Below are 12331 nucleotides of genomic sequence, written 5' to 3'. Positions count from 1 at the left end.
TCGATATATTTGTATATATATATTTGTTTATTGAAAATTTAAATTTAAAATCTTAGTTCCTATATATCTACACCTAAGTTTAAAGATATTCAAAGGTATATGAATTTATAGTAATATAATATATTCACTATATTAAAGTGAATTAATTTTAAAGTTTAAGTCTTGAGGTAAAGCTACTAATATACAGATCGTATCTTAAACCAATGTGAACGTTCGGTATCCAAGTATGAGATTCTGAAAAAATCTCAAACATAAACCGTATTCAGCGGTTTCAGTCAAAAATCCTCCGTGCTGTAATAAAAACACTCTTCTATGTATCCAACCAGACCTTACACAACGATCTTACCATCTCGCCCGTCCACGGTGTAGTTGAAATATTTTACAGGCTATTAAATTTAAATGTCCGAAACCACATCAATCCCTTATCAAAGGACTTGCGTAAGAAAGTATACCAGGAAATCCCAAAAACATTAAAACGGCAGTGGTGTCGAGACCTACTAATCTAGCAAATATAAATCTATTTTATAACTGTAATATGTCATTGTAAATGCTTATGTATATGATTAGATAACCGACAAAGTGCCTTTAATGGAAGGTTTTTATCCAAGTCATAAACTCTTCAATCTATTTTACTTATTGTTCTAATTAGTAACATATTGTAAAAAAAAAGTCTTGATTTATTGGTATTATTAAGTACCTGTTATTTTATAATAAATAGTTCTTCATATAAAATATAAGTACATATATCTAAGAAGGCTGTCTTATAGCATAAAATCCTAAACAAAATTCCTAGAAAAGTTATTTTTTAGTTTATGAGAAAATAGTATAGTATGCAGTGCTCGAATTGGGAAATTGAAAGAAAGGGAACTCAAGTAGAAATTCAAAAACAGTGTTCCAACTGAACATTTATTGAGTACTAACCCGTGAGGAGCTTTGCCCCCCCCCCACACCCCCTTAATTATTACCATAATATAACTATATTTTTATTAGTTTATATATTTTATTTCTCTAAATGTTAATATTTAACAATAATAATAATAAAAAAAAAATACAATGGATAAGGCTTAGGAGCTAGGACCCGATTAAAGTAAAGTTCATAAAGGCATATAAGAAACATGAACATCGAACATCATTAACTTTTTCCACTCTTTTTGGGCAACACACTTCATCCGCAATTCTTCGTCCATTAAGTATCTAAGAGTGTACGTATGGGCTGGGTATAAATAATTTTACAGAAGGTCCAACGCAATTTATAAATAGTAATGAATATAGATGCTGTGTGGATAATGAATTTCGTTTAGGTGTAAGAACACTAAGAACATGTTCATTGCACTAAATGTCCGTTCACACGCACAAGAAGAAATTGCCACTGTATTAACTGCAGTCAGTAGTGGTTTAAGATCAAAAATATTAGAATGGTCTTTAATTTCTTTGAATTCACGAAAACCACGTAATGATGCTATTTCATCAACTTGAAATTGTTTAGCCAAACGTCGTATATTGGCATCACCATGTTGGAAGTCAAATTTATCAGGTCATGTCTTAGGATGTAACATGTCTAAGTCAGCAAGTAGAACATTGTATTGATCTTTAAACAGACTGTTGTTACCTGTAAGATACTTTTAACAATTTTGATTTTTGATAAAAAGTAAAATAAAATTCTCCAACACTTACAAGTTTATTATATTTTTTACACTATTTAATTTTTTATAAGATTGAATAAATACAAAATAAAAATATTCATTGGCATTTAATACCGCGTACGGCGTACCCGTGCGTTCTTTTAGGAAAATGTAGTAATGGAACGCTATTTAAAATCAAAAAATAGTATAGGAGCTGAGTTTCCATGCGCCTCCCCCTAATTCAAGCACTGATAGTATGCCGCTTTACTATTCTGTATGTTATTATATCTAATTACCATGGATATAGATACTATGGTTGCACAACGAGCACGAATATGACGGCTCTGGATGTTCAGAACATCATGTTCTTATCAATAATTAAAAGAAAGTTGTGTCAAACTAACGCCTCTATAATGTATATTTAATGTACTACATTAACGTGTTTAAAATTCCCTTGCTTTTTTAAGATTCCATGTAATAATTATCATATTTTAGAATAAAATAATTAATCATATTAATTAATTTGTTAATTATTGTGTAATTATTATTATTAGTATGGTAACATGGTATAAGAGTTCATGCTATAATAATAGGTGTAGAGGGCGTTTGTATGTGACTTTTTGACAGATATCTGTCTCCCTTATTTGATAAGAACATTCGGCGCAGCTCAGCGCTGTGATCCAATGTAGCCGTTGTGCAACCAAAGTATCTAATATCAATGATAAAAATGAAAAAGTTTTACAAAGAAAAAGCTACTTGTTTCACACAGTTAAAGTGTCACCTGTGGAATCACTGCATTAGGTTTGCCATTTTCACTATTTTATAATTATCTATATAAATCATAAATACTTATTTAATAGTCAGACCCATTAAAATGAGTCTTAAAGAGACTTAGCTAGTTTATTTGTCACTTTTCAGTAAACGACAGCTGCATACACTAATATTGATATGTATATTATTCATTTTTAAAATTATTTTTCAACTTACTAAATTTTTTTGTAACGTGGTTGAGTGGTTTATGCCACTAAAATTTGTTCAGTTTATTTAGTGATTTATATAAATAAAAATTAAATACTGAAGATATTGCAATAGATCCGGCGTAAATCACCTTGAGATAAATATTAGTTGCACCCTTCCCCTTAAGAGTTTTAGACCGAACGAACGTCTGCTTACTTTATACACCAATATTAATTTCATTTACATAATAATAATTTAATTCAATATAGGTAATCATTGTAAAAATACGAATAACGTTTCTACAGAATCTGTAGTACAGATTTATAATAGTAAATTATTATGCGGTTATCACAAAATAATAGTGAAACAGAAATGAAAAAAAAATATAACGAGACGGTTTTAACACGAATTTCACATTTAATTTAATTCCTAAGAGTTTTTATTCCTTTAAACAACACGAAACATTTGCAATAACTTGAACTCTCTTAACGTCCCTCAAACAATATGTGCCGCCCTCGATGGTAATATATAAGACGTACCGAATGTCTGTCGATCGAGCCGTAATTAGGTTAGGCGCGGTCGTCTTACTTTCGCACAATACACACATCGTGTACCCCTTCCTCATGCAACCCACTGATTTAACTGCGTCGCCGGGGCCAGGTAAATAATCGAGTCCCAAATGATTGGGTACATAATCAATTATCAACCGGTAAATCGAGTCCGAGTGAATTTCAATAGGTTATATTATGTTGTATTAAAAAGGTAGGTGTACTGTATTTTTTCGAATTAAATCGGGTATATAATAATATCTATCATATTGAACGTTCCACAACAAAGGGGGGTAAGTGACGTTTTTCAAGGTTTTCAGGAGAGTTAAACAACATTTTGTATTGATGTTGATAATTTTTTTTAAATTTTTGATAAGTAACAACTTTTTGCACACCTATATATCTATAATTCGGCATTTTGTTATAAAATACCTACTTACTTTTTATTTGTACGTCTGTTTGTTAATTAATTCCATCCAATAATATAGGCCATGCCACTTGAATTTCAAGTTATGATTCTTTTGTTGTTTAGCCATCGATTTGTACGTCTATCGTCGGCCGTCATATAAGACGGTCAAAGTTTTTCACGAAGGGGGACATAATGTAATGCCGATTTTACAGTGAATTATTTAATATTATAAAGTGTTTTTGGACATATTAGATTATTTTTTGTTGTGCTTTACTTATTATTACACTAGAGATTATAAAAGCGACTGTTAAAATAGTTTATTGTGTAGTAAGTGCGGGAATTGAGCTATTTCAGTTGCGGGCGACGTGTGCTGCATACAGGGGCGTAATTAAGGGGTGGAGGGGATGGATCCCAAAAAACTTTTATTTACTGTTAACATTTTATATTTGGTGGGGTAGGTTACTGTAGATTAAGTTGAGTTAGGCTTACAGATTTCGCTAAAATATATAATCCCCCCCCCCAAACCAAATTCCAAATTATGTCTCTGGCTGCATGAACCACATGCGAACGCCGCATTTCGACCAAAATTGAAATTGCCTTCCCGCACGAGTTACAAATATTTTTTGTCAGGCCTATGGAGGGCTCTATGCAACAACCAGATTATTCAAGGAATTTAATTTCGTGAAAGAAAAATATTATTATTTACGCATCATGCAAGTATGCTAAATATGAATTTAACTGTTTAAGACGTAAACAACAGCTTATGTTTAATAAGGACCGTGTTATGAATTTCAGTATCTAGTTGTGCAGGGTATACGCTGGCTAACCTAACTATGACGGGATTCCCATTTTATTAACCATTGGACGGAATAAGGTCACTTTTCCAACGCTTTAACTGTCATCAAAAACTGAACTTTTGAATCAGGTGTGACGAAAACAAATATATTTTGTATAATTCAAAGTTTTTCAATGCAGTGGAGAAAATATCAATTTTTTAATGTAGGCCACTTCACTTTTTATAATACAGGTGCTGGCTATCGTAAATCGTGATACTTGTTGATTACTGGCGAAGAAGAGTTTCGGAAAAAATTATTTTTGTTTATACTCGGTGTATCATAATATGATAAAATAATGCACCGAGCTTACATCGCTTGGCCGAGACGAAAAAACGTAAGCACCTAAGTAGGCGTGAAAGAAAAATGGAAACGTCGTTATTTACGCGAGAAAAAGTAATTAAATTACTCAGGAGATGCGATCCGCCAATGACCCTTGTTAATAAATTATTACCTACCTACTTAGTATAATTATTGCATACATACATGATACATTCTAAGGCGGAGAGTACCTACACACATCACAGACATGCCTCTAATCATAACCTGAATTTCGACAACGTAACGCGCGCATCAGGTTCGCGTCATAAAACAACGCATAATATTATTATGTCCAACTACCCATTCCCGTATATGTATATATTTTATATTAAAACGCGCACGCGTATCTATAATATTACAATATTATTTTATAAACGTGTTATATACGTCTGTAGCGAAAAGCGTGAGATTATTAAACACAATTGATTGCGCTCTGCCCCGGGATTATTACATCGCGCGCGAGAAACACAACCAACATACATACGAGTTGTAGATACCCATATTGTTGACGTAATAAAAGAGAAAAACATATTTACAACCCAACCAACTGGTTTGTCGTGCAGGACGGATTACGGCCACAAAATAATAATGATAATAATAATAATAATATACTGGCAAGTATGCACGCCGGTTCCGGCGAAATCCCATTGGTCGCAAGAAAGCGGTTATTATATTGTGTTAGGTATATTTTTGGTAAAAGAAACTTGGCGATGAGCAACCTCAACAGAAATAATTCTTTCGATTCGATTAAACGATGATTACTTTTTATTTCCGGGTCGTCTTAAATCCGCATACAATTGCCACGACAAAATTGCGATTCTTTAGACATGTAGGTTAGGTTAGGTTAGGTATATAGGGCACGCAGCTGATATAGGTTTGAAAATATTTATTGTTCATTCATCAACAATATTGAAATATGCTAAAAAAATCATTGTCACTAAAAAAAAAATAAAACACTAGAATATGTGCTTAATATAAAATATATTATGTATACAAGAGCTAGTCAGCTAGTCTGGTGACGAGATGCCATTGACCACCAATTTAAAGTGTCCGCAATACACCTCGGGGAATATGTGGCTATAGTCACGTACCCGAGGACGATCAAACGATTTGATATAAGTAATCGAAAGTGTATAGGAAAATACATATCCTAAAAACGAATTTTTGTGATATAATTGCATAAATATGAAATGTATAATATATAATTACATTTAGTTACGTAATTGGGAAGTGAGAGCAGAGACACGTTCCATCTTCTGTCTCTATATATGCACTTGGACAAAATTACCGACTGATTTAACCCTTCATGACCGAAAGTTGTCAAAACGAACGACTATCTCAGACATATTTACATATAAAAATCAACAACAATCAAAAATTATATTCGTATTTTACGAGAAAATTGTATAAATCGTATATTACAGTTAATAATAATTAAAACAATTAAATTGACCCTTTCTAGACATATTTATTTTCTAGAAATATAAAAAATAAATGCACACACGGTTATTGGTCATTGCAATTAGGTTATACTTCTAATAACAGAGACTGATGTTTTTTTCGGGACGAAGGCAAAAATCTATCGTAATTCAATATTATATATATATATATATATATATATATATATATAATACATAATATAGTAGAAGGAACGATCGGCGGGTAAACTCTAAATCAATTATTAGGCAGTAGGTTACTGTGTTTAAGTACAGGGTCGTTTAGATTTACATAATGTAACATTTTAACGACCTGTATGAATACCACATGTTTAATGATAGTGAATATGAGATGCCAATAATATGTATATAATATAACTATGAACTAGTCGATTTTAAGGAATGGTAAAATACCTAAACTACCTATTAGGAAAAAATAATATTGATGAATTAATTTTGCTTCAAATATTTTTAAATATCATGTCCCACGTTTGCATGTCGTGGTTTCACGACTTGAACATCGATATACGTAAGTTTATCAAACTATACAGTTTGATGTATAATATTTAGTTGATTACAGAGAACCAAAACAAATATTATATTTTCATTAATTTGTAGAGTATCTTGGTTTATATACTGCAATTTATGTATATTTATACTTGACTAATTTACTATACTTACTTTAACTAAAAAAAAAAAACTCGAATATCTATTTTCACGTTTTTTAAAAAAAAATCCAACAGTCAATACGGTCTCTATCGATTGGGTCTGGTATTTTAAAAGTTGAATGATAAATAATTTTTATCAAGTTTCAAATAGTTTGGGAGGTTTTTTAGATTTAGCGTTAATTAGTTAATATTCAGTAAAAGTTTAAGAAGCAAAGGAAGTATATGCATACCTTTTCGCAGGCGAATAGTACTGGAGCGGTAGCCAAGCCCAATTTCAGATCGGCTGCCGTCGGTTTACCCATGGCATCTTTGCTGGACACGAAGTCCAACAGGTCATCGACCAGCTGAAACGCCAGGCCTATGTTGCGGCCGTACTCGAACGATACATCGACCAATTGATCGTCGGCACCAGCTAACATAGCTTCCTGCGAAGTAAACAACGACGAAATGAATAATAATAATAGAGAAAACTATAGGAAAAAATCTTTTTTTTTATTTAGAAGGTATACATTTTATATTATCAGCGCGCGGTAAAAAAATCCGTTTTTATTTATCCCAGTCATAACCAAAATAATGCATCGAACAATGTTTTTTTTATTCATACCGCAGAGATTTTATCTGAACAGTTTGCATATAGCCGAACTCGACCCCGGTCGGTGTGTGTAATACGGTATGTATAGATGTAGGTTATACAGTCGTTAAGTGTACAGGTGGCTTAACAGTTTTATATTATGCTTAAATACACCGGTCAAAAAGTGAAAATCGCTACTCCGAGTCTCCCCGCAATAGCGCTTAGTATTCTGAATAGAACTGTTTTACTATAAGAACGAATTCCGTTATTAGCATAGAACAATAAAATAATTTAAAAAGAAAGAAAAAAGTCTCACGGAGATTTCGTAATGTAACGTTTTCATTCTTTTTATAGGTATATATTTATAAATAATAGTATTGCTGGTATACCAACATGCACATGCACATTACACATCAATACATCATTATAATATTATTATTACATATTTTATACATAATAATATAAGATTATAATATATTGTGTATTTGCGCGAACGTTTCGTCAACCAAAGTTTCAGCACATATTATACCTAATAATAATTATTATAATAGTGCTGAAAAAAAATAGTTTATTTATTATATAGTATTATAATAATAATACGCCATTAGTGAAGTCATTGTAAACAATGATTTAAGGTATTAATTAGGTAGTACGAGCGTACATATCCACTGCGGAATCACACTCGAGGAATTGACCAGCTATAACACAATAGGGTAATAATTTGGGAACGTCCTGAAAATTCATGTAATATATATTAAACACAAAATGTTTTAATTAATCCGCATGGTAATTTTATATGCATATGAACTATACACTATTAACACAATACGGCAATTAAAAGTATAGGGTTTACCCGCCACTGCAGTATGTACGCGCAAAGTAAATTTCGCTTTCTTTCGTAATGTATTCTGTGCGACGACGTTCATTTTTAATAATTAACGACTAACGATCAATGATAAAATAATATATTTATTATACACACAAAACTACATACCTACGCACTGCGTTCATGATTCAATTCTGCAGGTATAGTATTTTTATTAAATTGCCTACGTAACATCGCATTTGTATGATATTATGTAGGTATATATACTATCACGAGTATAAGATATTGTATATTTTCTATAAATTTCGTGGAACAGGTGTTTTTTTACCTTTGCAGCGTCCGGTGCATATTATAGTTTTACCGGACATTGTCACGAGTGAATCGACAGAAACAAATTATTATGGCTCAGTTTTACCGTCTGCGTGCATGTTCTATATATTCCTTCGACAGGTCCTTGAGATTCAGCCAGGCGTTTAAAAGAAATGAAATAATTTGAAGCGTTCGTTAAACGCAAGAGAGCGGTGCAAAAATGAATACGTAATGTAATTGTTTTACGCAGAGTGTATATACGACACAGGCAGATATATATATATATATATATATATATATATAAACGTCGACGAGAATGGGAAATAAATGATGTGCAAAATATTTGATACGCTTCCATCCCGAATTCGGACGATGCCGTGGTAATTAGTTTTAGAAATAAGGCCAAGTCCGACTGGAACGTTGGATACAGATATCACATCAATAATTGCACAGAAGCTGCTGCTGAAAATTTACGAACAACGTGATATCAGGATGATATGCTAAATCGGATTTTGGTATAAAGAACAAATTCTCGATAATTGATTTTTAAGAATAAAAATAATATAGTCGTAAATTATACGGTGATATTTTATAAATTTAGGACTGGATTATAGCAGAATGTTAGATACTTTGAAACTATATAATAGACTGTTATGGGTTTAATACAATTTTTTTTTAAATTTCAAATTATAATATAATATTAGGTCTTCCGTGTAATATGCTTAGAACAATGCGTGAATATGATTAAAAATAAATATCCAATAACGAATAATTAATTAACTGATACTATGATTTAAAATATTATAAGGGGAAGAGGTATTTAAGGTTAAACAATTTACATTTAATATTTACATACATAAACAATTTGATTGTAAATATAAAATATAATATTAAAAGTTCTGCAGTCATAATTTATAATGAACTTTTTATTTAGTCTTTATTCTATGGTATTTATCGAGTTACATAATTTTTTACTTACAGCTTTAACTGAATTGGCTATGAGGCTGGCTGTTTTTCTGTAAGTTTTCGTTAAATAGTGAGCAAATCTTTCGTTCTCAGTCTCCTTCGAGCCGAGCTGCATGAACTCCCCTTGAACCAAGTCAGTGATGATCTGTAAAGTTTTCAATTTGTGCCGTTTTTCGATACTATATAGGATATATTTAAGTTTGGTTTAATATTAACATTAACAAGATTACACGTACTTGGCTAAGCGTGATTGTGACGTCATTATGGTTAAGCCTGGCGATCATCATAGATGTTACTGCCAATATATAATCACCAGCCATGGCTACCTGAAAAATAAAACAAAAAATAGTCATACAATTTGTTAATAAATATATAATAATTATTATTAACATGGCCATATTATTATAGTTCATAGTAATTATAAATACGTACAAAAAAAAAAGTGTTTAGCCATCACACAATAATTACATTAATAAGAAATCGATTGAATGCATTATATTGTTATAATATTTAATATTTATCTTTCAACACAATTGTTAGCATTTTAATTACACATTATATAATAACGATTTATGGATTTTGAAGGATTTATAATATTCTCATTTTAAATTTCATTTATTTATGATATGAGCTGATTAACTTATAGTTTGATACTATTATTAAAAAATAATAGGATCTCGAGTGAACAGCACATCAACAAGGTAACGTATTGTGTTAAACAACGTTTAATTAGTTATTCTGATGATTAGAGATTAAAATCATAACTTTGCGATAAAAATAATAACTTTTATTTAATTTTTTTTTTTAAATACTACAACATTAAGTACTCGATATATAATTAATAAATAAATGTATATAATATATCTGAAAATATGCGAAAAAGTAGATATAATTCATCATTATTATTTATTTTTTACTTTTCTATTTATATAGAATATGATTTTAATTAATCTTCATTAAATATTTTAATATAAAATAAAACATTTCAATGGGATAAGGGTTTTTTATTACATTGTTTAAGATCAATAGTATAGCAGATCGATTATTAACGTCCTATGAGTTTTAGATAATACGATGGTTATCACTAGACAGTTAATGCCAAAATATACTTTCACTGAAATAATTATAGTATTTATGGCCATTATACCTAGATTAGACGAATCAGACATATACTTTACTTCTTTCAAAGAGAGACTGAAAAAATAAAATAAAAATGTATAATTTTTCATTGGTTGATCTACGTCGCGAAGGTAGTAGGAGTTGCCTAACTTGAGCGCCCGGTTACGCCTCCGAAGTGACCGTGTACTTATGACCCTTAGTCGAACATAATGACACAATATGATGGTCGGACAGAAATATTGGTTTTACATATTATTTATGACTGATGAAATTGGCTGATATACCTTCTCTGAGACTAATATCTAAAATATACCATAAAAGATAAAAATTTAAATGTATATTGAACGTCATTCGTGAAACGTTCAGATATATTATATATTATATTATATTTTATATATTATATTATATATTAACGCACTAATTTATATGACAAGAATAAAAAACATAAAATTAAAATTTTATTTTAGTTTTTAAAAAAAGTTTATAATACAAGAATGCGTTATAAAAGGCCATTACGAAATTTTTCCTGAAAATATTATTTTCTAATAAGGTCAAATTATAGCTCTATTAAGATTCCTCTAAGATTAAATAACTTAGCATCTGTGCCTAATATCACAATAATTAATATCCTAATTATACACCTATGAAAATTAATGAATAATATTTTACGTGGCCGATAAGTATTATTTAATAATTATAAATTATAATAGAACTACTCCAGTACACAAATGCGAATACAATTATTAAAATATTAGTCTAAAATTTCTAATGAACATATTTTTAAATTAAATATACATTATGGTGGAATTTTTTTCGTAAGAAATTCCCAAATACACACATTAGGAAATTGAATGTTATTTTCTAGGTACTTAATACGTAGAAAATGTACAACTGTCATAATAATAAGATTGGTTTACGCCACCAACAATTACATGTTAAGTATTAATTAATTAAATATAAAACAAACAAACTTTCTCATGTAGTTTCTCCCCAAAAATGCAGTATTAGTTATAGTTACTATTTAGTTGAGTAATAAATAATAATATTTTATTATTTAAAGTGTAAATTTTACGTGTACCTACATTATAAGTATAATATATAAACTTATAACTTATTTATATTAAGTGGTTAATTATAAATCAATATTATAAGAACTTAATGAGAATTTTTCCAGACATTTGATTCTAATGTTTATATAGTTTCAAGGAATCAGTAATGCAAATAACAATAATAAACTAATAGAAACTATATATTTGTTTAACATAAAAATAATGTTGCAATAAATAATTTAAGTACTAGCCTATATGTCATTTATACTTAGTAAACAATGGAGTGGTTAAGAAACTATTTAGTAAAATTGATTTCATAATACTAGGTAAGAACAAATAACAAGTAATTATAAGACTTCAACAATTCAAAATTCAGCTTTTAGTAAAGTATTTTGACTAGTTTTTAAGAAAAAATCTCAAAATTCGAGTACTGACAATACCGCAGACTTAAGTTTTTAATCGCACTTATCGACTCTAGTTATAATAATATACGCATAAACTATTGATGGAATGGAAGTAAGTTAAAGTTCACATGGCAATAAATGCTGTCCATGTATTTTTTTTTAGGTTGGCTTATGTCGAATAATATACACATGCGATCGTGACGTAGTATTTTTCCCTCAACAAATGATGTATATGATTGATATTGCACGATTTTGGTCATACGATAAAATGTATAAGTATTTTTTCAAAAATT

At 30.0% G+C, this 12331-nt stretch overlaps 1 protein-coding gene across 2 annotated transcripts in view; it reads right to left on the bottom strand.

Moving 5' to 3' along the window:
* Positions 1-12331, bottom strand: part of qless (decaprenyl diphosphate synthase subunit 1 qless) — a 41312-nt gene that overhangs the window by 3986 nt on the left and 24995 nt on the right. For both annotated transcript variants that reach the window (XM_089219230.1, XM_089219229.1), the window contains exons 5-7: positions 9703-9792; positions 9480-9611; positions 7025-7219 (exon numbers count right to left, since the gene is read on the bottom strand). In XM_089219230.1, coding sequence (XP_089075356.1) covers positions 7025-7219; positions 9480-9611; positions 9703-9792 — 417 coding nt within the window. The remainder of the gene's footprint in view (positions 1-7024; positions 7220-9479; positions 9612-9702; positions 9793-12331) is intronic.

Source organism: Diuraphis noxia, unplaced genomic scaffold (assembly GCF_037042655.1).
Source record: "Diuraphis noxia isolate RWA-SAM2 unplaced genomic scaffold, SU_Dnox_SAM2 contig0002, whole genome shotgun sequence".
In the NCBI taxonomy this organism is placed as follows: Eukaryota; Metazoa; Arthropoda; class Insecta; order Hemiptera; family Aphididae; genus Diuraphis; species Diuraphis noxia.
This window is presented reverse-complemented; position numbering and strand designations above follow the sequence as displayed.